General features: G+C 37.4%; 9 protein-coding genes across 15 annotated transcripts; 4 read left to right on the top strand and 5 right to left on the bottom strand.

Annotated features, from left to right (window-relative positions):
• Positions 1 to 307: 307 nt before the first annotated feature.
• Positions 308 to 1,559, bottom strand: LOC138139158 (protein charybde-like). The gene is made up of 3 exons (XM_069059348.1): positions 1,418 to 1,559; positions 945 to 1,290; positions 308 to 886 (listed from the first exon to the last, which is right to left on the bottom strand). Exons 1-3 carry the CDS (start codon positions 1,461 to 1,463, stop codon positions 802 to 804), a joined length of 477 nt encoding a protein of 158 aa, XP_068915449.1. The 5' UTR covers positions 1,464 to 1,559; the 3' UTR covers positions 308 to 801.
• Positions 1,560 to 7,448: 5,889 nt separating this feature from the next.
• Positions 7,449 to 11,918, bottom strand: LOC138139148 (uncharacterized). Its single transcript, XM_069059336.1, has 4 exons — positions 11,403 to 11,918; positions 10,870 to 11,350; positions 10,605 to 10,822; positions 7,449 to 7,585 (listed from the first exon to the last, which is right to left on the bottom strand). The coding sequence occupies exons 1-4, from the start codon at positions 11,489 to 11,491 to the stop codon at positions 7,492 to 7,494; spliced, it is 882 nt and encodes a 293-aa protein (XP_068915437.1). The 5' UTR covers positions 11,492 to 11,918; the 3' UTR covers positions 7,449 to 7,491.
• A 480-nt stretch (positions 11,919 to 12,398) lies between these two features.
• LOC138139146 (enkurin domain-containing protein 1-like) lies at positions 12,399 to 13,830 on the bottom strand. 3 transcript variants are annotated; one of them, XM_069059333.1, is made up of 4 exons: positions 13,559 to 13,830; positions 13,054 to 13,509; positions 12,745 to 12,996; positions 12,399 to 12,696 (listed from the first exon to the last, which is right to left on the bottom strand). In XM_069059333.1, the coding sequence occupies exons 1-4, from the start codon at positions 13,596 to 13,598 to the stop codon at positions 12,536 to 12,538; spliced, it is 909 nt and encodes a 302-aa protein (XP_068915434.1). In that variant the 5' UTR covers positions 13,599 to 13,830; the 3' UTR covers positions 12,399 to 12,535. The 3 variants fall into 3 exon arrangements, with proteins under 3 accessions (XP_068915434.1, XP_068915433.1, XP_068915432.1); XM_069059332.1 differs by having other exon boundaries at positions 12,745 to 13,002; positions 13,054 to 13,496; positions 13,559 to 13,829; XM_069059331.1 differs by having other exon boundaries at positions 12,745 to 13,002; positions 13,559 to 13,825.
• A 141-nt stretch (positions 13,831 to 13,971) lies between these two features.
• Dhdds (Dehydrodolichyl diphosphate synthase subunit) lies at positions 13,972 to 15,050 on the top strand. Its single transcript, XM_069059337.1, has one exon. The coding sequence runs from the start codon at positions 14,132 to 14,134 to the stop codon at positions 14,999 to 15,001; it is 870 nt and encodes a 289-aa protein (XP_068915438.1). The 5' UTR covers positions 13,972 to 14,131; the 3' UTR covers positions 15,002 to 15,050.
• Positions 15,051 to 15,109: 59 nt separating this feature from the next.
• Positions 15,110 to 15,774, top strand: UK114. The gene is made up of 3 exons (XM_069059349.1): positions 15,110 to 15,269; positions 15,317 to 15,546; positions 15,600 to 15,774. Exons 1-3 carry the CDS (start codon positions 15,205 to 15,207, stop codon positions 15,722 to 15,724), a joined length of 420 nt encoding a protein of 139 aa, XP_068915450.1. The 5' UTR covers positions 15,110 to 15,204; the 3' UTR covers positions 15,725 to 15,774.
• VhaSFD (V-type proton ATPase subunit VhaSFD) lies at positions 15,764 to 21,666 on the bottom strand. Of its 5 annotated transcripts, none has more exons than XM_069059307.1 (8): positions 21,523 to 21,666; positions 21,115 to 21,196; positions 20,815 to 21,004; positions 20,533 to 20,751; positions 20,082 to 20,210; positions 16,662 to 17,021; positions 16,275 to 16,609; positions 15,764 to 16,226 (listed from the first exon to the last, which is right to left on the bottom strand). In XM_069059307.1, the coding sequence occupies exons 1-8, from the start codon at positions 21,599 to 21,601 to the stop codon at positions 16,025 to 16,027; spliced, it is 1,596 nt and encodes a 531-aa protein (XP_068915408.1). In that variant the 5' UTR covers positions 21,602 to 21,666; the 3' UTR covers positions 15,764 to 16,024. The 5 variants fall into 5 exon arrangements, with proteins under 5 accessions (XP_068915408.1, XP_068915407.1, XP_068915411.1 ...); XM_069059306.1 differs by having other exon boundaries at positions 21,508 to 21,651; XM_069059310.1 differs by lacking the exon at positions 20,082 to 20,210.
• A 129-nt stretch (positions 21,667 to 21,795) lies between these two features.
• On the top strand, positions 21,796 to 22,908 carry Tsen2 (tRNA splicing endonuclease subunit 2). Its single transcript, XM_069059335.1, has 3 exons — positions 21,796 to 22,411; positions 22,467 to 22,624; positions 22,675 to 22,908. Exons 1-3 carry the CDS (start codon positions 21,802 to 21,804, stop codon positions 22,813 to 22,815), a joined length of 909 nt encoding a protein of 302 aa, XP_068915436.1. The 5' UTR covers positions 21,796 to 21,801; the 3' UTR covers positions 22,816 to 22,908.
• Positions 22,806 to 23,514, bottom strand: LOC138139161 (COX assembly mitochondrial protein homolog). Its single transcript, XM_069059352.1, has 2 exons — positions 23,379 to 23,514; positions 22,806 to 23,202 (listed from the first exon to the last, which is right to left on the bottom strand). The coding sequence occupies exons 1-2, from the start codon at positions 23,443 to 23,445 to the stop codon at positions 22,889 to 22,891; spliced, it is 381 nt and encodes a 126-aa protein (XP_068915453.1). The 5' UTR covers positions 23,446 to 23,514; the 3' UTR covers positions 22,806 to 22,888.
• Positions 23,515 to 23,695: 181 nt separating this feature from the next.
• Rpn11 (regulatory particle non-ATPase 11) lies at positions 23,696 to 24,940 on the top strand. Its single transcript, XM_069059327.1, has 3 exons — positions 23,696 to 23,873; positions 23,927 to 24,233; positions 24,297 to 24,940. Exons 1-3 carry the CDS (start codon positions 23,696 to 23,698, stop codon positions 24,745 to 24,747), a joined length of 936 nt encoding a protein of 311 aa, XP_068915428.1. The 3' UTR covers positions 24,748 to 24,940.
• The last annotated feature ends 283 nt before the right edge of the window (positions 24,941 to 25,223 follow it).

Genomic DNA, 25,223 nt, shown 5'->3' with positions numbered 1-25,223 from the left:
TGTAAATTGTGTTTTAAATAAATCCGTAGGGAAACTCGTTCAACAACGCCAACCATCCCCATAACTCGCATTAAACTGTCACCGGTAGCGAACGTGTCATGTAACATAATTTCCCTTTTTCGCAACCCCTTGCCGCTTTGATTTATTTATTCGCACCGCTCGTTCGGTTAAAGCTATCAAATAAATTTTTCATTATCCGCGTCGTGCTATTTATACCGACTTATTGCCAAGAAAACTGTTTTCGCTCTTTAGCCTTGATTATTTCTGTTCGGATGTAATTTTAAGACGGTCCAATGAAACACCAACAAACATTTTTACATTATATTTTATAGAAAATATTTGTTTCCATAACGTGATCGTATATATACCATATAAAGCTGTGTACACAATCTGTACTATCACATTTTTAATCGTAGAGAAAAATTAAAAATCTACTCAACACTAACAGTTAATAAAACTAAAAAAGAATCGGCTAAACATAGTCGAGACTGTACAACTTCGAAAAGTGAGATCAATGTAATGATCCTTGTCCGGAGGCCGGCAAAGAAATACTGATAATTTCAGACTGGCTGAAATTGAAAAGTGTCGACTTCCGGACATCGTAATGGTCGTATCGCACCTAATATCACAATCGATAATAACAAAAAAAAAAAAAAAAATAAAAACAACTACCAATTACAAACTTTTACAAAAAGTCGGTTGTGTTATTGCTCTGAATGAGAAACGAAAGACTTGATGATCGATGAGAACTATAAATACTTATGCAGCGCATCAGTCTTTTCAATCAAGGTACATAAGTATTTAGTCGTCGTAAGAACGATACAACTTCTTTTTCTGAAGATCGTATTCGGATGAAATCATGACGGTGCCGCCTCTTGTCATTTTTCTGCAAAAGAAACGATTGTCAGTACAAGTCCGATCGGGGAAAAATGTGCAAGACTTACTTGAGAAACTGCGGTAGGAAGTTGTTCCATCCGTTGATGCTCTGCTTCAGAGTCAGGTACAACTCGAAAGTGGAAGGCGTCGAAGGGTCGCAGTTAATAACGCTGAGCCTCCTGTTGTCGTCGCCGCTCTCGAAGTTGATGTATATGGTGCAGCCCTTGAGGCCACACAATTCGGTTTCCGCCATGGCGTGGACGTCCTTCGCCAGAGCGGTGGTGAGGTCCGTCGGCAGGAGGACTTCGCCGCAGGCGAGGTGCGCCCTCTTGGCCTTCTTCAGCTCCTCGGCGAAGCGCTTGCTGAGCGCCTCTATCGCCAACGCCTCGCTGGAGTCGACGACGACTTCGCTTTCTAAAAAACACACAGCTCGATCACAAAAAGAAAGCACCGGCTGAAGTGAAACTCTGTTGCTAAGAGCGTCGACGAGGTCAGAAAGGGTCACCCGACCGGCGTTTTCTAATCGCCTTTCGAAACTCACCTCCGACGTTGTTGTTGAATTGGTTCGTGAACGTTATGATCTCCATTTTTTGGACACTGGATTATCACAGAATTTACAAGAAATTGGAGGAGTTGCGGTATCAAGACTCGTCCATGTACACAATCACGGCTTCAACCTACAATCAACTGAAATCAGCTGTGCCGGTGTTTATATAACATTAGCTCCCCACCAGGCGGACGAAAGATAATCGCCGACTCCCGCGTTGGCCTACGTGATCAAAACCTCACAAATTTAATGGTTTATTATTTATTTATACACACCAAACAGTCGGACCGAATGCGAAGGTAAGCGGAGATGTGGAATCGAAAATCGAATTTAAACAATAATGATTTAAATCAGCCCCGGCGGGTTTCGCCGGACCCGATTTGAGTCCCACGGAGAACTTGTGGGGTACCGGCATCACTACCGAAACACCACTTGAACTCATCCAAAATTGTTTGCCAAAAATTCTCGTCGAAAATCTAATTACTCAAAGTTGAGGCGCCAAAAGCAACGGACATGACACAAAATAGTAAAATACTCATTTATTTGCACACTTGCGATTTTTAAATAAATTAGAAATTACCGTTTTCATGCTATTCCAGAGAAATGAAATGGTCTGTTTCTTCTTCCGAGTAAAACAGAATGCAGAAAAATTTATTTTATTTATTAGAGTGTAAGTACAGTGGTGAGCAATAAATTTTAGTTGTCACTGTCATTCTTTGACACAATGGAAATACCCTAGTGTGAATCAGGCATAAACGCTGTTCAAAAATAAAAAAAACCATTGTGGTGCAAATGACTTATCTATCACTGTGATAAGTGCAAAAAATTCTGGTCGTCAATGTCATTTCAAAATTTGGTTAGATTGTCACAAATTAAAAAATTTCCCTGCCTGATTATGCCCACGTCAAAAAAGTGTCAAAAAATTAATTAGGTAATCATTGTCAACTAATGTCATACAACATGATGAGAGGTGATGATATTTAAGACCGTTTTACAACAGAGCATTTTCCATTGCGTCAAATCATGATTTTGGCGACCAGTTTTTTTTTGCTCGCGACAGTAATAGGAAATGTCATGAAAAATGTGTGTTATTTGCACCACAATGGTTTTTTGATTTTTGAACAGCGTTTTAATATTAGTCATATAACATTAATTGTCATAATGTTCTCTTTATTCTCGAAATTAAACACAATCTATACATATTGAAACAAAATTACTTAATTAATGAAATTATTCTTACTTTATTCAAACATAAGGCCACGATTTTGAACAGTTTTCAACTCTTGACAATTCAATATATTATTGACATTTTGTTGACACTGGACGTGATCAACCAGGAAGAAATTTTAATTTGTGACAATACCACGAGATTTTAAAATGTCATTGACGACCAATATCAATTGCTCACTACTGTACAATCACATTACTTAGTCTTTCTCGATACAAATGATGTAAATTGTTTTTTTTTTTGCAGTGTCTATTCACAATCTCATCGATATTTGTTGTAGCTTTCGTTGCCAACTTTTCTTTCGTTTAATAAGTTGGAACTGTCAAAAAAAATGTTTCCCTGTGCTGTGGTGAAAAATCTGGTCGAAACTTTACCGACTGTAAATTGTCGTTACACCTCCGGACTGATAAGAAATGCTAATCATACATATTCCAGAACATTTCGCAACGATTCTGACTCAGAAATGGTAACGTCACAATCGTCTGATCGGTGCAATGAATGTCGCACTGCACGTATTTTGTTAAGTTGTCGCTTTTTAATGAGAAATGAGAGGAAGAACCTGTTGCAGTTCTCGGCTGCAATTGTGCAGTTCTCAGAAGCGGCTAATCTGATTGGTCTTTAATTATGAGTAAAGTCATCGCTTCATACAGTGTGATGCAACCAAATGAGGCGGTGGTGAACACACGTTTACAAGGTTAACTCCGCTGTTGCTAGACAAGGCGGCACCATAAGGTACCACTGTTATTACACGCTTGAGTGGGGTAGACAGCTCGGTTATCGGTATCACTGTTTAATCATTTCAACGGTTAAATCACAGATAAATAAATTGCACCATTTTTGGTGGAGTTGCCAGCATTTCACAACTTGGAACGGGATTTCTGAGGTTTGAAGGAGAGGATGTGATGACTGATGAGCCGTCCTAGAGAATTTTGCGGTCTGGGCAAATGGTGCAATTCGGGGACGGGAAGGGGTTAACAGTAACTTCTTTGTAACGAATCTGTAGATAATGAAACATTTCGTGGAAAAATGAAGACAAAATTGTGAAGATCATAATTAGGAATAAAAAATCATCATCGGAAAATACTTGCTCCAGCGTGTTATTAAGTGGAACTCGTTGGATAATGTTGCATTTTTAAAATTTGGCACAGTTTCGGAATGCGATATTATTTTGGTAACTTTTTGACCATCCGCAAAATTTATACGCCAGTTAAAATGCCATCAGCTCAAATGTTTTTGACCGCTTGAATATAATATTTTCGAGATCAAATGCTTTTCTCAGGTCGAACACCGCACGATGAGCAGATCTTGAAAGTTTTGTTTGTTTTAAATTTTATTTTCAGAAACAATGAGCGATGAACGTGCAAATGTCAAAGATCCACCAACTGTTGATTTATCTTGCTCAAATAGTAAATATCCCTATAATGCTACGAGGTAATTGAAGGCGACACACGTTGGCACAACTGAAACGAGAGTTTACTTGTGAAATGGCCTCAATAAAAAATTCCAATTTGACAGAATGTGATCTCATTTTGGGTATCCTTCATTTTAATCTTTTTAAAAATTGTCCACAAAAAAGGATGGATTGGCACGAAAGAGTAAAAATCGATAGAGGCAGCAAAACGGCAATTTGACAGAGTCCGCCGTAAAAAAGGTACAGTTGCGGAAATAAAATTTCGGGCAGCATTGTCAATATCATAACATAAATTCTAAAACAACCTTTACGCTCATAACCTCATTTTTTACTCTTGTCATGTTTTTGTCTTTTTGATATTCAAAAATTGTGATTAGTGGCATAATAACGGGTGGGCAACAGATGAAAGCGGTGATTTAATTAAGTAAAATCAGTGCAATTGACTCAAAACTCAAAAACTGACTGCGTGACTGACACAGAAAAGTTTAATTTTTAAATGTCAGTCATGATGGCAGTAAAAGGTGGTTTACAGAGATTTTGTTGAAGTGACAGTAAAATTCTGCCCGAAAGTCTGTTTCCGCAACTGTACACGAAGTTTCTTCTTTTTTAACCTTTTTAGAAGCAGCTTCTAACCTTCCTGATTCATCACAAAACCCAACCTAATTTATCATTTTGCCCTAAATCAAAATTCTGCAGTGTTGCCGCTTGTAGTTTTGAAGAAAATGCGCTGTTGCTGGATAATATATTCTTGGATATCGGTAAAAACTTGAACCGAAAGTAAAACGGTAGAATTTCAATATTATCTAGGGAATAGTTTAACATAACATAGTCGTTATACTTTGCAAAGTTTTTCTCATTTTATAAACATTTAAAATTATGTATTGTTTAAAGTTTTATTAAAATAGAAAAGTTTCGAAAAGGAAGTGAACTCGTAAATAAGAGTTATCGCTTGTGAAATGAGCGATGAACTGTCGTCTTTATGCCTCGGAACTGTTAGATAATTTATTCTTGGACACACTGATAACAGCTTGGATTTTAACGAGGTTTGTTGTTACCTAAGCATAAAGTGGTTGAATTGTAATATTAACTAGGGAGTGGTTCAAAACAACACGATTATAATGCCTTGTAATCTTCACCTGAAAAAAAATTAAAAAAGAACATTTAGTCACTGTCAAACATCTTATTTTAAAACAGTTTTGGTCATTTTGATATTGTTTCGTCTTTGACCGATTTTGTATGACGTACATAATATGTGATTTACACAATAATTTAATTACAACAATAATGATCATGTAGTTTATATTAATTATTTTCTACTATTTCTCCCATTATCAAAATGTATAAAGGTCAGGAACGTCATTTGTGTTGATAAAACTGCTTCACAGATATTTTTGGCGATAAAAATTTCGAAATTAATCTGTTTTCATTTTATTTTATTATCTGTACATAATGTACATAATATTTAATTCACATAAATTCCTGTATTTAGATAAGAATCCTGATACTATTTTTAAATATTAAGTTATAAAGTGATGACTCTGATATTTATCGAGTCGAATTTTATCAAAAACAGAATTGTTATTGTCTCTTGGTACAGTGGTACACGGTTTATCATCGCAAGTACAAATTTGCTACACATTCGTATTTTCTCGCAGATTTTCTCTTTTATTGCTAATTTTTAGACACAATCTCGAGTCACAATTTCGCCGATAACCTCCAACACCAGAAGATAATTTTTGGTCGAGCAAATGTAGTTTCGGGCAAAAAAGCCACAACATGACCCATTTCATTTTATCAAACGTTTCACGCATCTGTTTCTCATTCTCATAATAAAAACACTTGAGACACTTTTTGTCACAAGTAATATCTTCATTACAACGATAAAATAATTAATCTTCGAAAAAAACAATTTCTGGATCTAACTGGATCCGAACCGATTTGGATTCTATTTTATTTATATCAGTTGTACCGAACGGGGAAAACAAGCGGAATTACTTTCAACCCTTGTTTCGCTTCCAACCGGTACGATCCAAACCCTTCACGTTTTCGGATATCAGAAACGAATCGTCGATTCACGTGACATTTTTTCTTATCGATTGAACGGTTCATCACACCTGTGCGTCACATTTATTTAGATTAATCAAAAATCAAACTCGAGCAAAAGCAATTACAAATTGTCTGTAATGAGTAATGACTAATGGGTTATGTGAACGAACGTTTTCATTTTTAATTAGAAATTTCACCTCGCCTGTTAATTGCCAAGTGCAGTTTATTGCATTTGTCCAAATATTGACCAAACCACAAATCCTGCAGTTGTAAAAGTGACGATAAGAATAAATAATAAAATTATACAGGTGGGTCGAGGGAAAATCACTGGGTGAAGCAGGCGGAGTAATTGATTGCTTCACCAATGAGGACAAAGAGTACCGACAAATAAAAAGGACAATAACAAAGAAAAATGTGTCGAACGCAAGTGCAAAAACTGTGAGAATGAGTCATCAACGAGTGAGAGCACTGTTTAGAGTTAAATGCAGAAAAGGAAAAAACTCCAGGTTCATCCTAGCAACAGCTAGTTTATGCAACCAACACACCACGAATCTATTGGTCGAGTTATCGAATTCTGATTTGCTTTCTCGCGCCTCATTTGTCCATTTTCCGGTGTTTTAATTCAGTTTAATTACGTAATCGCGGTTTTTATTACTTTGATGAAATGACAACAGTGGACGCTATTGACAATGCTTGAACTCTGCACGGTGTGGGCATCGCTGTGCAAGAACGAGTCGAATCCAGCATCTGCATTGGTGTTGAGTCTGGAAATTTCCATGACAAGCGACCGAACAAGCCGACTTATGTTGTAGCTCGGGGCAAGCCGAAACGAGAAAAAGAACAACCAGAAGAAACGAAATTAACTCGACCTGTAGATTATTAGCTATTTTACGAGGTGACTCACTAACAGACTTTCAAAATTTAATTATGTAAAAGAGAAACAAAATTCACGCATCTCGGTGTCTAACATTTATCGGTTTCAAACCAGTTCCTACAAAAAAATACACTTGCCGGTGTTTGTCGTTTATTACACGTTTTATCTGATGTTTCGAGAGAAAAAACCTGAAAGGACACGAGGATGTATAAATGTTTTCCTGTTCGATTATTACTAAAGAAGCCAATTGGTAAATATATGAGTGTTTCGCAATATCTTGCGTACACCAAACTTGGCAAAAACGAGGATTAGAAAGTTCTTCAAGTCGGTGTATTTGTCGCATTTAGCGCACATAATTCCATCGTTCGGTTGAAAATCGATTTGTTCGTTTTATTAATTTGAGAGGTAATTATGATCTGATGTGAGGCAAGCGCGCTTCCGACTTTACGTTTCAAGTCATAACAGGTTAACAAGAAACACTTTTATTTATTGGGAACTATTCGTACATTTTAAATTAACGACTTATCATCTTTGTCCTTTTTTGTTTTCTTGGTTTTGTCTTCGGGTAGCGTGTTGGGGCGACACTTGTATTTGGCATCGGTCCTGCAAAAATGCGAGTTAAAAATACAGAACTATTTAGTTCATTGTGTATTAAACAGGCGAAAAACAAGTAGATAATTTGCGCTCATAATCCGTGTCCACGATAAAATCATGATAAATCAGATCTTTCAATAATTCAGCTAGTTCCTGGTCATCATTAATATTAACACCTCACGCGAAATTTTCAAATTTATATTTTTAAATAATCTGCAATTCATATCTGCCGTTCCTGGTACACCGACTCGGCACAAAATTTCGGGAATCTTCCTCGGATTTGCATTTCGTTGAGATTTTTGCATTTCAGGTGACCATCGTGTGCAGAGAGCAACGCCTTCGTGTGCAAATTTTCCCGAAACGTGATCATCCGGGGCTATGACCCTGACCATCTCGTGTCAATTTTTCGAAAAATATGGAAGAGATGCAAATGCGAGGCTGAAAAGCGTGTGCCAGGTGCGATTGTTGGAGAGCAACCGCGGCGGTTTCCAGAGCATGGACACGTTCGGCATAGATCATTAGCCTTTAGGATGTTAAATATCAAGTCGGGTCGTCGTTCTAGTTGTGTAAAGCGGCCATGCCCAATCGATCTGCACTTGTGGCGGAGGGATAAGAAAATTCGGAGCGTCAAACAAGAAAATGGATAATTGTATTCGCCGCTTTTGACAGTTCCGTATTGTACCAACTTTGCACAAGTGACAGAGATCAGAGAAATAAATGAATGGGTTTTTTGACTCGCTAGGTTTCCTCACTGACAAAATCTTGCACATTATTTTTCTTAATTGACAGCGAAGCAAAATTTAAAATGAAGTCACGTCCAAAACTGTAACAGCTCTAATTTAACCTTTCCGTGTTGTTGCTAAGTGTACTGTTCATATTCACAAGTCTTGTATTAGGTTCAAACCTATTTGTTCTAGTTATCTGTATATTTGATGTTGATAACAAACGAATACATGTGAAAATAATAATCGAAACATTTGTAACGAAGAAATCTAAGTGTAGTCGAACGCTTTCACAATAGGACAATGAAGACGTCTTGTTCCCTTTTATTGTCAAAAGGTTTTAAAAAAGAAGTAAATTGAAAACGCCCACACTGTTTAATTATACAGATCAAGTGAACGAGAACTCTTTGTAAAAGCAACTTCCGTCGAAATTTCTAGTTCCATGTGTGCTACAAGTTTACAGATTAGATTTTACTTTTTGTTGAGCAGGTCTGAAGTTTGTGACACTCCCAAAAATAAATTTGTTGTTGGGGTAAAATTTCGAGTGGGAAAGAATTCGCCTTGAACTGATATAGAACGCGAAAAAACAAGTATTGTCCCGTTAATTTAATCTAATTTTCGGGTGTACTCGTATGCAAAAGCTCATTGGTTCGATCCCAACGTCAACAAAAAATGTCACGCCAGATAGTAGCAGAGATAAGAAATATTAAACAATGATAACGAGATTAAAAAGTGTGACAATCATTCTCCAGATAATCAGGTAATTATCCTCCTTGTCTTGGGTAATTTTGTCGAAAACAAACAACAAAAACACTCGTTGCTTGTGGTTTTTCGAACAATTTGAATCAATCATTCTGTCGCTTAATTACCATGGGAGTAATGAAAAATGACACCAGCAACAATAATTCACCTCGGATCTATTTCTGGATGGTTTTTGACCAAAGCAGCCGGCTCGGCTGGCACTGAGAACGAAACAGACTGCCTGGTACCCCGGCTGGGGACATGTGTTTTCTCGGAAAAATTAATTAACCGAAACTAATCGAAAAAATTGTGGAAACATTCTTGGCAACTTTTCTTCGTCGAGTTCACCACCCACTCTCGAAGAAAACGCAATTTTAGTCACATCTCTGGTTGTTTTTCTCGAAAAAAATTAATTAACCAAAACTAACCTACAAATTAATTGTGACAAATTCTGACATGTTTTCCGCCTTTCAAAACTTCTTCTACTCGATGAGGAAAATACAGTTTAAGTCGCACCAGGACAAAGAAAATGTACTCGCGGTGGTCGAAGATATCCCATTGTGTCATCGTGTAAAATTAAATGTCAATGTTGGCGCGGTTCCAGCTTCGGTCCAAGAGATAAAACCAAAGTAAAAATATGTAACGGTTCACATTCAAGGTTAGAGGATTTAATTTTGTCCGCAGGTGGTCCTTATTTGTAACAATTACCGATGTTTCACAAAAAAGAGAAAACGGAAACAGTTTGGTGATTGGGTGCGACAACGCCTGATGTATAGGCAATCAACAATGTCCGACAATAGTGTCAACCACAAAATTGTTGTGAAATTGGCATCTCAATCACTCTGTACACAATTAAAAAATAGAATTGTGCTTAAAGAATCTGTGGGCGTCATCGGGCATGAATTGAAAAACAAAAGTAACAATAAATATCTTTGTTTTGTTGTGTTATTAAAATGAAAATAATCTTGTGGATTGGACAATATGTTTAACACGCGCTCTAGTGGAAAGTAAAAATACAAATTGCGGAAATAAATTCTCTGTCAGTGGTTTGTTTACTTTTCATTCTACAACGCACCTCCTTGGATAACATCTGACACTATTATCGCAGCATGGAGTGCCCCAATTAATTCCATTTTGTTTTATCGAAATTATAATACAGTCGTTCAGATAATTCAGTCTAGACATTTTTTAGTGCTCACCTAGTTTTTGCGTTATTTTTAAGCGTCAACTATTCAATAGTGATAAGTTATTTGTTACTTCTAAATACGTAACAGGTTGAAAACAACGAGCCAGTGTATTAGATTGGTGCAATGGCCTCGCAGAAAGTACTGCATTTGCCAATATTATAAATATCCATTTAAATTGAAAAGCACATCACAGGCAGTTTCTCGGAAAACTAGCAACGTCAAAGCTTTGGCAAAGACACCAGTTATGTCTCCCTCCGACGAATTATCTAATAAATCATTCGCCCGCTGTGTGAAAAACATGCTGCTGTAATTTAATGTTATTTTTCTTCATAACGTCAAGTACAATAATAGATGACAGTAAAAATTGAAATGACATACCTGATAGGTGGCAACTTGTCCAAATCCGTTTTCATGTCTTTGTCGCCGTCTTCTTTTTTCTTGGAGTGGCCAGACTCGGGCAAGTCGATCCTCGGCAGTCTCACCGTGGTTGAACTTCCTATAGAAACTCTCGAAATCTGAGGCTTCATTCTGAAGTCGTTGTAATGTCGAAGGCCTGTAACTACAGAAGTGAATGCGCTGATGATGGATGATGACCTCTGCAAAAAATCTGTTTTAGTGGATTCTTCAGGAGAGTTGTATCAACCTCTCGGAAATGGTCGCTATCAACAATCGGTAGATTGTCGATGATTTCATCGATGATCGCACGTATGTCGTCGAGTAAGCCTTCCGATGGTTCGCTTGTCAAGTCTACGTCCGTCTTGGCGATGATTTCGCCGCCTCTTTCCGTCACTTCTAGTTGGATTCGGCTCAAGGTGTTGAGCTCTCGTTCTTCGAATATGTTCTTGTGCGTTGGGACTTGACTGATGGCCCAGGAATCTGCCGGCGAGGGAGAAATACGTCTGTCGGAACTCCAACGTTCGGGGCTACGGATGTAGTCGTTGTGTTGGTAAAAATGAAACCTGAGGACTTTCATGAGGGCTTGGTGGGCGCAGTGCACCACAAATTTGATGGTTTGGTTTTCCATGTATTTCTCGTGGATTTTTTCCAAAGTGTTTTCAAGTACTTCTTGCATGATCTCTTGAACAATTTCCATTTTCTCCATTTCTAGATCTATAATCGACGTTCTAAAACACGCTAGCAATTTTAAATCTGCGAGTTTCAGATATTCTACTTTACATTTGTTTTTCTTGAGAACCCTTTGAAGAATGCCTTCTCAAGGAATTTCGGGAACTGCCTCTTTCTGATAAAAGTCGCTTCAAACTCATTTTATCAGCTTTTTGCTACATTGACGTTGACACTGACAAAACTTGGTACATAGCAAGGGGGATTATAGAGAGTTTTTCTAACAATTCAGGGGAAGCACCGTACTTTAAATCAACATCAGAACAGGAATACTATTTTTTATGATCTGCAGTATGCAGTTATAGATAGATTAGAAATCAGGTAATTATCGAAAAAAAAATTAAATCATAAAAGTTAAGTAGCAAATACAGTTTAAGAAATTTTATTCAAATTGGATGTTATTTTACTCATTTACATAACCTCAATTTAGCAACAGAGCTAAAAGTTTGTTCTCAAAATAAAGTAAGAATTTGAGTTTCGGTGCAAGATATGAAGTTTTTGGAGTTAACGTTTGCAATTTTGAAGCCCCACGTTATCAAAAACCCCCTATTTCTGGACACAATCAGGAATCTAATTTTAACCTCAAATTTTAAAGTTGTAAAATCGAAAAGACACACTCTTACGTTACGAGAAGCTCAATTATTTTATGAGGACCACAGCGAGAAATTTTTTTACAACCGACTTATCACATTCATGATAAGGTACGCGTTTTTATTTTTAAATAAATCGTGAAGCAGTCCTGTTGCAGCGGCCCCTCAGATTTCTACGTTTTAGCGAGAGAAGACGCGATTAAAAAATGGAGAGAGCTCATGGGCCCCACCAAAGTGTTCAAGACGCAATTTGAGGCGCCTGATTCAATTCGAGGAAAGTTTGGACTATCTGATACTAGAAACGCAACGCATGGCTCAGGTCTTTTTTATAAATAATTTTTTTGCTCAGTATTTATTGACTGGAATTTTTATAGATTCTCCTGAATCGGTGAAAAGAGAAAGTGCTATCATTTTTCCCCAGTTTGATGTGGACAAGTGGTATCGAGATGAAGAAGAGATATTTAGAAAAAACCAAATTGAATTTATTAAAGGGAATTTTGTACATAAGGTCAGTGGTAGTTTAAAGAATGACTTAAATTGTGTGGAACTAGAAATGAATAAACTGAACAAGACTACAAAATATTTACAAGATTTACATTATGCATCAGCTTTAACAAACACTTTTGGTTTTTGGAAAATTTTAATTACTTCGTCTAGACGTCGTAATTCGTCTTCAATTTCGATTTTTCTTTTCCTCTTTTTTAATGTGTCATTACTGACGGGCATCGAATTCAGTTCTTTGATTAAAGCCGCATAATCTAGAACAAAATTTTTTTTTTAATGCACAAAAAATTTATGAGTCTTACTTTCACGCGCTACTCGTAAATACTCTTTTCTTTCATCGTCTGGCAGCAATACTAAACCAGACAAATTTTCTCCTTCAAAATCCACAGGCTTTAATACTTCATCCCTTGAAATTTTTTTCTCTTGCAAATATTTAGGCAAAGTACCCTTTTGATAATTGGGCGGCGCCATCATCGGATCTGGCGAGTCGTCCCGTTTTTGTTTGTTTACCTTAATATTTTTTATATTTTGTTTTATGTAATTTTGTTTCTCTTCTAATTCTAAAACGTGTATTTTTTAAAGTGAGTTTTTAACTTAAAACAAGAAATTACCTAATTTCTGCATGCTTTTTGTTAAATTGTGTGGACTATCACCTTGGTCACGAGCTCTGTGCGGTGTTTGCTTAGAGTGAGACACAATTGAAGCAGTCGGATACTTCAACACACCTGTCTCATACAATTTTGCAATATCTTCTGGCCTTTCAGTCTGCACACCTCTGTGAATGATTTTTTGCTCAACTTCAATTTTTTTATGGTAAAAGGACCGAATGGGGGATTTAAAAGTTTTTGGAATTTGGTTGTGCGACACTGGTCTGTTTTTTCCTAAAGCATCTTTTGAAAATTTTCGCCGAGTGGTAATGTTTGAGTACACTTTAGGGGCGACGTGTTTGAATTTACTGGGTTTGATTTCTTGAGACTGGGATGTAACTTTTGATTCTTGAATGTAGCCTTGCATTTCCTTCAAGTGTCTGATATTTTCTCGAACAAAATTTCTCCTGTGGACAGGTTCTGCAATTGTGAAGTATAAAGCGCGGGAGTCGCGGCCGTAGATACTTACTTGGTTCGGGGAATATTCCCCGCAAAGTCGTAGTGTTCATATTGTTTCATTAGAGATTTTTAGCCGAATTCTAACGTAACACAATTTTTAACGCAAATGTCATTTTTTTCGAAAAGCGACCGTTCTTTGTTTCAGAACGGCAACATTGCATACACTAAATGTCGAAATTACATCGGTACTAATATTTTTCGTCTATCGATCATTACCACACAGCTTACGACTCGAGTTGCGTGAATTTTATAATTTATTTACAAATAAGCGTTTGTTGATTGTCTGTCATTTTTGTGTTTACATTGCTTGGATGTGGTAAAGGTTACACTTTGTAAACATGACTCTTTTTCCCAAAGTAAAATGACAAAAAATGTAGTGTTTCAACGCAAATTAATCACTCTTTATCAATGTAAACCAAAGTAAAATTTATTAGCGGAACAAATGTCTAAAAAACAAAGACATTGGTGTGGAAATGACAGTTGGGGTGTAACCGTAGGCACGACACCGGTAAGTTCGAGGTTATGTGTAGTAATTGACAATGTTGACGCAATCTTATCACACGTTAATTAATCTCCGAAAGTGATGTCGTGGATTGTAGATTCTTCTTTAACATTTTTCCAAAAATTTTGCGTCAACGTCATAAAATGCGGCCCCATTCCAAACCACATAGCTTTCATAATGGACGGAAATCGGCGATACGCTTCGAAAACCAAAGTGGAAAAGGCGGAGGGCCACGTCAAGGGATTCGACAAACTTGCGGAGACATTGCAGTGGTGTCTCGAGCTCGGGATAAAGGAGGTAACGGTGTACGCTTTTAGTATTGAGAATTTCAAACGCAGCGACGACGAGGTCGCAACTCTCATGAAACTAGCCACTGAAAAGTTCCAAAAATTGCTCGACGAAAAAGACAGGCTAATGGCAGAAGGAGTTTGCATAAGAATCATCGGTAATTTGTCGTTGTTATCGCCAGAATTACGAAAATTGATCGCTGAAGCGACTTTGATGACAAAACACAATAAAAAGGCGTTTCTGAATGTGGCGTTCGCGTATACTTCTCGCGACGAAATTGTAAGCACCGCCGAGACGATCGTGGAAGGTGTCAAGAAAGGCTTCCTAGACGTTGATAATATCGACGAGGACCTTTTTTCCGATTGTTTGTACACTAGCGCGAGCCCTGAACCAGACATGATCGTGCGCACGTCTGGGGAGTTGAGATTTAGCGACTTTTTATTATGGCAGATAGCAGACAGTCACATTTGTTTTGCGCAAGTTTTATGGCCGGAATTCTGCATCTGGCACTTGTTAGCTTGCATTTTTAAGTATCAGAGGAGCTACAATGATTTGCAAAAATGCAAAACCTTGAAGGAGGAAAATGGGAATGACAGGGTCCAAAGGTTCTTAGATGAGTTACAGCAGAAGCAACTCACCCAATTGAAAAGTTTCATCGCTTAATTTCTGTGTTATTATTTATTTATTATTAAAGATGGGTTCATTATTACAATCTGGTTTTTATTTCGTCACACGCTTGACAGGTCTTTGTACCAATCCGCGCCTTCAAAGCGATAAGAAACTAGTATTTGACCGTTGATAATAATTTATGCTTACTTCAGTACATCGACACACTTCGTTCTGACCTACGGTACTCGCGGTTCAAAATGTCGGGAATTATTAGAAAAATAATCAGCACGTCTAAAGCTCCAAGACCTGTGGCTCCCTACAAGTGAGTGTTGGGCGAAATTTTGCCAAAATCAAACAAAACGTTTTTAGTCAAGCGGTGCAACTGGACAATACTTTGTACGTGTCTGGTGTCTTGGGTCTGAACAAGGACACGATGAAACTCGTCGAAGGAGGGGCCGCAGCCGAAGCCAGAGAGGCGTTGTGCTCGTTAGGGCACATTCTCGAAGAGGCAGGATCTTCTTACGACAATGTCGTCAAAAGTACAATTTTTCTAAACAATATTGACGACTTTGCCGCGGTAAATGAGGTTTACAAAGAATGTACGTCGGTTTATTGTCAAATCTGATGTTTCTATCAACTCGTACATTTTTAGTTTTCACTAAAAATCATCCAGCAAGGTCAACTTATCAAGTGGGGAAACTTCCGTTGGGGGCAAATGTTGAAATTGAAGTGATAGCAGCCGTCGGTAATGTGACACACGTAACTTCAAAGATCTGACAACAGCAGTGTTGCAATTCCGCTATAGCAATAAACAACTTCTCTACTTACGTAACTTTATTGATATAACTTCCAACATTTTAGAATAAAACTTAATATGAACAAAACAGTACGAATATTTACAATAAAACAATACTCGAACAAAATTATACACCATACGGAAACCAAAGACACTCTGCGTTAGGAATGTTGCTCTATAATACAGTTATATACATCAAAATACTTGTAACAATGCAGTTTATTGTGTATCATGGAGGAAATGCAAAGCGAATCTACACATACTTTACCTAGTTTCTAAAATTATGCCTTTCCTGATACAGCAACGCCCCCTTTCGGGGCACCCTTATTGTCACTATGTTCTTTTTCAAGCTGTTTTCCTAAATATTCCCAGTTGTGAACCATCAACTTCTGCACCGCTAATAACGCCTCGTAACGGACGTTGGGGTCTTCGTGTGCGAGCAATTGCATCACCAACTGTTTCCCGCCCAACTGTTCGATAACGCTGAAAAAAACTTTACCAAAAAACGGTCTGGACTTTTGATCAACCTACTGTTTGCCTCTGGGATAATGTCTGACGTACTCGCCGATGTCGTAACTTGCGACGCTCAAAACCAACGGATCTTTACTTTGCTCGAGCAAGTGGATAAGAATTCTCAGTAATTCGTAGTTCTTCTCGTTGAGCCGTTGGGCATTTTCGCGCCAGAACTTGCTCTTGTGGACCGGCGACCACTCCAGACGACCGGATTTGACCTCGGTCGCGTACTCGTCGAACGAGCTCAAATCCTGCACCGAACTTTGCAGTCTGTCGGTCAGAAACTCGATGTCTCCGGCCACGTCTTCGTCGTCGAATTTGCGCTGCTCCAAGATGTTCAACTGCTTCAAAACCTGACAACCGAACATTGAGCGAACATTTCTCGATGACGCGATTTGTACTCACTTTGCACTGGACCATCGCGATGCAGTGCTCTTTGGCAACTTGCGCGTCTTCCGGCTTCTCAATCAAGTTTCTGAAGACTGCTAGGATGATTCTCGTCACCTTTTCCTTGACCGAATCGCTGAGGATGTCGGCCAGGATCGGAATGACGTTGAATTTATTCATCTTCTCGGCCAACAGGGGGTTGAAGGTTAGCACCCATAGGCAGAAAACTAGTTGGTATTGCACTTGGAAATTGACGCGGCCGGAAAGGACTGACAGGAGGGTGGAAATGCCGTCGACGGAGACGAAAGCGAATCGGTATTCGTCGATGCGGAGCATCATTTGCAGGCAACGGGCCACCGATTGGATGTATTCGTTATTCTGTGTGAAATAAATAATACTTAGTTGGAGAGAAAAATGACCAATTTCGGCAAAAATGTGACCCCGAATTGATATATGTATTTCATAACGCGATCAAATTGTTACAAGATGGTTTTTATTTTAGACAATAAAAAATTCCGCTTGAATTCTACTACGTGGTGACTACTCTAAGAACAGGTGTTTATATAAAAACTTGTATGAACGCTGATTTTTGTTCTGGATACGTAACTTTATATGATCAAGAAAAAATAGGGACCAATTTTATGAAACACTTAGCGTAACTTAAATAATAACTATAACAGCGATGATAAAAAGAAGTTTCGCGCAAACTTTAACAAACAAGGCCGTTTATGGTAAACAGTCACCATTTTTTTCGTTCTCATTTGGAAAATAGTTTTCTGCCATGAAGAATTTGTGTTCTTGAGGCAATTTTTTTTTTAATAAAATTCACTCACGTCAGAATTGACAAGTGACAGTTTATCAAGTTACGTCACACGTTTACAGAAATTTTATTTTCTACTGAATCCGTTTATATCATCTTTTGTTGATCATATTGTATCGGGTGTTCATTTAAATTTATTCTCAAAGTTGGCGTTGAAGAGTCGATTGTGAACTCCCGTAAAAACACAAAAAGTGAGGTTAGATTTAAACAGCTGATCCGTGATCTGTAATCCGTGGTGCGTTCGCAATCGACTCTTCAGCGCCTATTGTGGGGATAAATGTGAACATCCGATATAATTAGGTACTTTATACTACAAAGTTATTATAAATGTTTCCATGATCGCGTCTGACGTGGAAATTTGTCACCTACAGCACCGAATATTTTATACTATTGAAAGAAATGTGTATTTGGTTGTCTAAAACCAAGAAGCTTCAAGATCACGAGGTGGTAGGTAGTCCTAAAAAAGCTCTTACCTTAATTCACTCAGAACACCCCAATTCACACTGAAAATTGATAAACAATGAAAACTACAAAATGACAGGTGCGAGTTGTCAAATGCAAAAATCTAGAAGAGGCGCCAAATCTACACGCAGGTATCTACGATGTTAGAAACAATTATAAATAATAACCCTGTATAGGTAAGTAAGTGGTTCAGAGATTTTATTTAATAAGAAATATCCAGTACATTTTAACCGATAGATTAAAAGGTACTTCAGTACGGTGGGATAATTCCAAGCAATTTTTTGCTCTCCCAAATAATTTCAAAATAGTTGAAAATAAACAAAATTTTGAGCTTTTGACACTGTAAAATAATTTCGAGCTACCAATGCCAGTTGCTCATCAATCATCTTGCAGAATGCTGTGGGAAATTCACCATAGCAACGCTATCAACAAGATCTAATGAATATGTATAGTTGAATTTTTTTAATAAACAATTGTCAAAACGTTGTCTTGTTGGTATGAGTCAAACTATGATTTTCATGATAATACGATTGGTCACATTGAGTGTCAACATTTTTTTATGTAACTGAGCCTGCGCCCTAACGAGCGAGAGTTTATTTCAAATTCGAAAAGGTTTCTCCTGATTTCTCATTAAATTTGTTTTGAAAATGAATTCATGGAAGAAAGGTACGGGAAGTGAAGTGAACATAACCTTAACCATGATTTGGTGTCAAATTGTTATACAGCTGGTCCATATGTCCAAATTTTAGGGTGGTACAGTATGGTTTTTTACTTCATTTTGACACTGACAATTGTTTATTAAAAAAATTTCACTATAGTTGAAATTATTGAATTTTACATGTAACAATAGGTACTCAGAGAAAATGAGTAAATTAGAAGATTTTAATAATAGACGAGGGAAAAATATTATGTGAGAAGCAACGAAGTATTTTTAAAAATCCTGCAATTTGACATTTACATACTTTGATTAAACAGTTACATGTCACGGGAACAATTTGTTTATTTTCACTTTGGTGCCTTGGAACTTTCAATTATTTATAATACCTCAGGACTAAAAGTGACACCCTAGTCTTCAAAAAATGAGACCGAAGCAGTACTTTTATTGTCAGGAGTGCAAAAACAATTTTATTGTTATCTCATCGTGATTTGGAAAAATATATACATATATCGGGTGTCTAAATAAAAATGTGACCAATAGTGCAATGTGTTTTTGTTCTTACTTTTTTACTTATTTTTATTTAAAACGGTGCTTTTTTCGAGACTAACTGATAAGAAAGAATAAACGCTGACACTAGCCGCTCTTGCCTTCCAAGTTCTTCAAAAGTCCGACGAAAAAAATGTAAACAAGACAAAAACCAGATAACACTACTTCTGTAACAATTCATACATAACAATTTACGTGTTTGTCACCGAGATTTTTGTCTTGATTACATTTTTTCGCTAGTTTTTTGAACAGATGGATCGACTTTCGCCGCCAGTGTCAATTCTTTGCTTATATTTTTTCTTTGCTGATATCCAATATTACAAAATGATGTATTCATCTGAACAGAAGACGTTTACAACAGAAAATTATTTTTACAATGGGTGCAAGATCAATCGTGAGTGGTTTGTCACTTAGCTTAACGTAACATTTTATGCTCGACATGCGCCGTTCTCAAAGCATTCTGGATAAGATTTTTATTTAAATGTCCGACATAATGCTCATCTTAAATTATGTAATTTCTTCGAACAAATTCATTTTTCTGCACTGTGCTTTGACGGAACACAGAAAATAGTACCTCGTACAGCGAAAAAAAAAGTACTTCACTGCTTGTAACTTATATAATTAACAATCTACACTCAGTTTTTACTTACCTTACTGTATGACTGTTGTTAGTAAAAAATATGAAATAATGAATTAATAAATCAAAGAATCATGCAATAATTTTCAAGTCATGCAACATGCCAAAGACACCTCAAAGTCAAATACACATTCCACCAAATTTAGGCGTTTTTCTTTGTTACTCACGGTCCTACGAATATGCTATATACAATATGTACAAATAGTTACCCTCTTACGAACAAAAATGGCGTTGTTGCAATGACGGTTGGTGTAAAAACCGATGATTTAAAAAATATGTTGATGAACGTGACAGTGTGACTGATCTTTCCGTTACCGTGATTTCGGTAGGCGGGTGTTGTTCGTCAACGCTGAAAGAAACTTCAGTATAAATTTCAGTTGGTTGATCACCATTCGGTCCACGGACGGCGTCGTATTTAGCCAGATTCGCCGCTAAATCATCGTACTAAAAAGGATTTAATCCCATTTTCATTCAATCTTTTTTTCTGCTTGCTAGAACCTCCGCAACAGCAAGCTCATCTATATTAGTGATTAATCTTTAGTTGAAAGACAAAAACGACGGGAACTATCGTTTTACGAAGATGAAAATGATTAGTCGTGTTAGTGTTAACTGATGACAGTATATACACATTAGGGGAAGCACAGAACGGTACTTACTATTTTGGAATTTTACGAGAAAAACGACTTTTAGTACACACACAAACTAAATTAAAACATAAGTCTCAATCAGCTGAAGCTCAAAAGCGACAAAACAATCGCGTCTTTACCTGCATCTTCAACTGGTCTTTCAACCAAGTCAGGTAAAAGTGCAAATCGGAACGTTCCATTGCCGTGTGTGACCAACACGCTATCTTGGCTATGATTCTGGACGTCATATTGGTGATGAAACCGTCCTGGCGGTTCAGCAAGTTGAGGAAAGGTCCCCAAACAGACTCTTTCTTTTTGGTGGCGTACTCGTGGAAGATCTCAACGCGCGTGCGATCCTCCTACATTTACATCGTTAAAAAAAACGCTCAATTAAAACAAAAACGATCAAATTTGATTTGTACCTGAAGCATGTCATCGATCAGCACTAGAATATACTGCAAGGTCTGGTCTTTAGAGACGTGTCCCAGCAGATTTAGGAACGTTTGGGCACACTGCATGCGATCGTTATGCAACAAATGTTCGCGTTTTGAGCTGTCGGGGACGTCGAAAGCCACGATAAACTGATGGTCCTCCTGCGAAATCATCTGAGACCTAAAAAGTGTTTACGAGTGAGTGGGCCAGTATTTTACGGCGTAGTTGCCAGGAGTGTCAATCCAGGTTCGACCAGATTTAGGTTAAAACCGAGATAAAGCAAAACTTACTGGAAATATGATTGCCAGTTGACTTTTTGCGAGCGGATGTCAGTCGCCCTTTGCTGTAGGACGCTCGTGGCGGCCAACATATCTGAAATTGCCCACATTCTGATTTAATCTATCTGGATAATTCGGGAATTTAGCCAAAAATACTATCATAAATATCTCCAAAAATAAGTGAGATACGTAAAATTTTTGTTGCCACTGGTACACCATCATCGCACCAAAACGTCACGTGAGTGTTATACACGCCTATTTTGAATTAATTGCACGATTTTTTCGATTTTAATCAATGAAATTTTCGCGAATGGGTTAATTTTGGATTGGGTAATTCACAGGGGTGCCGTTCTAACATGAGCGCGGCCAATTCTTAGATGTACCAGTGAGTGGAAACTTTCTTACAATTGTTACTTGTACCTATTTTCTCATCGTCCAGAGATGTTATTATCTCCTTGATTTTGGGATCTGCTCCCGCGGGAACGTGTGGGGACGACATTTTCACCGGAACGGCACAAATTTGTCACAAACACAACTTTAATCTGCTCGTGTTTTCAACAATTCACCTGACAGTCTTGTGATTATTGACACACGTTGCCAACCGGATGCAAACAAAAGTGTGTTTTAAACTTTAAAGAGTGATAAAGATAGAAAGTCGGGTTGGACTGGTGTCTCTGAGAACGCGCGGGAATTTTTAAAATGGCAACGAGTGAACCTCGACCGAAGAAAAATTGTAAATTGAAACCGTCGCAACCTTTGCCCGTAATTCAGGGGCCCTCCGGTATGACCCGCAGATTTAAGGGTAACTTTAATGGATTTAGCATCGTGGTGGATAACGAAGACGATATGAAAATTTTGATTTCGATGGGGTACTTTGGCAAAGCGACTTTGTCTCGAAATTACCCAAAATTTCACCAGCAAGATTCGCAAATAGTGCGAAATAGAGTATTTAAAAACCGGAAACGGCGTGCGGACAAAACCAACAACGCTTATCAGAAAATTGTGGTGTTACCTGATAGCGATTCTGAAGACAATTGTGAATATTTCATAAATTTAAAACCAGAGTACCAAATAGACTGTTCAGGAATGAAAGAAAATGTTCATTTATGTCTGGAAGAGGCTTTTTTTCTTTCGGCAACATTAAATTGTCTTGATATATGCCACGAAGGAACGCTTTTGGAACATGAAATTATGTGGAACTTGTTCAAACAAAATGATAAATATTTTGTGCAGAATTATGTAGTATTTTACCATTTTCGCTCGAAAAACTGGGTTGTAAAAACAGGACTTAAATTTGGTGGCGATTTTTGTGAGTTGAATATAAAAAAAAAACACTTATATAATTGATTTCATTATTTTATTAGTGTTATACAAGCAAGGACCACCCTTTTACCATGCCTCATACGTGGTCATAATTCACGTAGTAGATGAAAATTTTCAGAAAATAGAAGATATGAACAGACGTTCTATGGAAAATAGATGTTTGATGGGTTTGAACCGTTTATGTGAAACGGCAGGAAAAGTAGTGATTGTTTTATTCGTATTTCATTAATTTCAAACAAAATTTTGTAGGAATTACTAATCTGTGAAATTGTGTGGCCTAACGCTGTAAAAACTGAAGAGGTTTCTTTTCAAGACTTATCAAAGTTTTTCGTCAAAGAAACAGTAATGAAGAGATGGCTTGTTTCACAAGAAAGAGTAAATGAAAAGTAATTTTTTATTACTACAATTTTTACATCAACTAATTTAATAATTTTTACTGTTAAAATGGAAATATTCACAAAATCTACATTGAAGTTGACAATCTTTGTTTTTGTTTTTGTGTAATACCCGTCCTTCTGTATTCAGTTCTTTCTTCCAAATACTCATTTTTGCATCTGTTTTGAAAGCCCTCATCTTGGTACCACCTAGTCAAGCATTCTTTTAAAGCTGCATTTTCTTTTCTGCACTTGAATGACATTAGAATATTATTGTTTTTACAACACTCTGTGAACTTCTCTACAACGTCGACACACTTTTCACTTCTCGCAATTTCCCGCATTTTCTTTGGAATCATCACATCAATCTCCACTCTTCTCAAAGACTTATCCTCCGGATCTCCTAAAACCGATGTTTTATTACACCACAGTTTAAATAGCCCGCTACTAGAAACCAGATCAACTCGGTCGGTGCAAGTCTTAGCCGGGTTTTATAATTAATTTTCAATCTTACAGACAAGATATCACATACGTATCTGGCAAACGTGTTAAATGAAATATTTTTAAGTGTCTTCGTACCTAATCCGTGCGGCCCGCTTGTGTACTTTTCGTGCAGTATATTTTTCTTTTCACGAAACTCCGCCATTTTACTTACAGGAAATTACATTACCGATTGTTACTGAAATGTCAACGGCATAGAAAAAGGAAACGTCATGAGTTGCATATTTATTACAGTTTTTTGACAGTTTGGAGTGAACACAATAAATTGGTGTATTGTCTACATACCGTGACCAACACTAGTATCGAGCTCAATTTGATTTTATCCAGGGTGTAGTAAGTGCACTATCGGTAAATGTAACGGTTTTAAGTGAATAATAGAAAGTTTAGGTGCAGTAATGGATCGTTTGCTCCGTTTGGGTGGCGGAATGCCGGGCTTGTCTCAAGCACCTCCTCCTTCCGACGCCCCTGTTGTGGACACCGCCGAACAAGTCTACATTTCATCCCTCGCCCTCCTCAAGATGTTGAAACACGGCCGCGCCGGTGTTCCCATGGAAGTGATGGGCCTGATGTTGGGTGAGGTTATGTTATGACTTGACAATTTTTTGTCTCACAGTGTACTGATTCAGGCGAATTCGTCGACGATTACACGGTTCGTGTGATCGACGTGTTTGCGATGCCGCAAACGGGAACTGGAGTCAGTGTGGAGGCTGTGGATCCCGTTTTTCAAGCAAAGATGTTGGATATGTTGCGGCAAACTGGCCGCCCTGAAATGGTAGTCGGTTGGTACCATTCGCATCCAGGTTTTGGTTGTTGGTTGTCTGGTGTAGATATTAATACTCAACAGTCTTTCGAAGCACTCTCAGAAAGAGCTGTGGCGGTAGTTGTAGATCCAATCCAGTCAGTAAAAGGCAAAGTTGTCATTGACGCTTTTAGGTAATAATAGATACAGATAAAAAAAAATCAAGAAATAATTTCGATTTTTTTTTCTTTTGTCAGGTTAATTAATCCAAACATGATGGTTTTGGGACAAGAACCGCGTCAAACTACTTCCAATTTGGGCCACTTACAGAAGCCATCAGTTCAAGCTTTAATTCACGGTTTAAACAGACATTACTACTCAATTAGTATAAATTATCGAAAAAATGAATTAGAACAAAAAATGTTACTTAATCTTCACAAGAAATCCTGGATGGATGGGTTAACTTTGGCCGACTATAAAGACAATTGTGGTATTAATGAAAAAACTGTGGCGGAAGTTTTGGAATTGGCTAAAAATTACAACAAGGCGTTAGAAGAAGAAGAAAAGATGACGCCAGAACAGTTGGCAATTAAGAACGTCGGTAAACAGGATCCAAAGCGCCATCTGGAGGAGAAAGTGGATCTACTTATGACGAATAATATTGTCCAGTGTTTAGGAGCCATGTTGGACACGGTGGCATTTAAATGATTTTTCTCTTGTAAAATGTGTGACATTATGAATTATCAATAAGGCGCATATTTTATAAATATTTTTTTAATATATAATTAAGTAATTTTTGAGCAATTTAAACGTACGAGTTGACTATTTAAGGTCATGTAACTTAGGTTTAGAAGGAAAGTTTGTAAAACTGAATTTTGGTCAGAATCAAATTGTTGTTCACGATGTTATTTTTACTGTTCACCAAACTTCATCTTAAAATCTTGCATTTAAAGAAACACGTCTTGCGTCCACGGTAGTAGTAAAAACAATATGGCAGACGAATATTACTAAAAAAGATATTTATATAATTGTTGTTTCGTGTACATTTTATTAATTATATTATTTAAAAGAAAAAAAATTACGTCAGAATGGTATTACAACTTTAAAATGTCAAATAATAGTTATTTGTACAACTAGTTATGAAAGTCATACTTTTTTTCAGGAATTTGCAGATTGATTAACGA

Source organism: Tenebrio molitor, chromosome 9 (assembly GCF_963966145.1).
Source record: "Tenebrio molitor chromosome 9, icTenMoli1.1, whole genome shotgun sequence".
NCBI lineage: Eukaryota > Metazoa > Arthropoda > Insecta > Coleoptera > Tenebrionidae > Tenebrio > Tenebrio molitor.
This window is presented reverse-complemented; position numbering and strand designations above follow the sequence as displayed.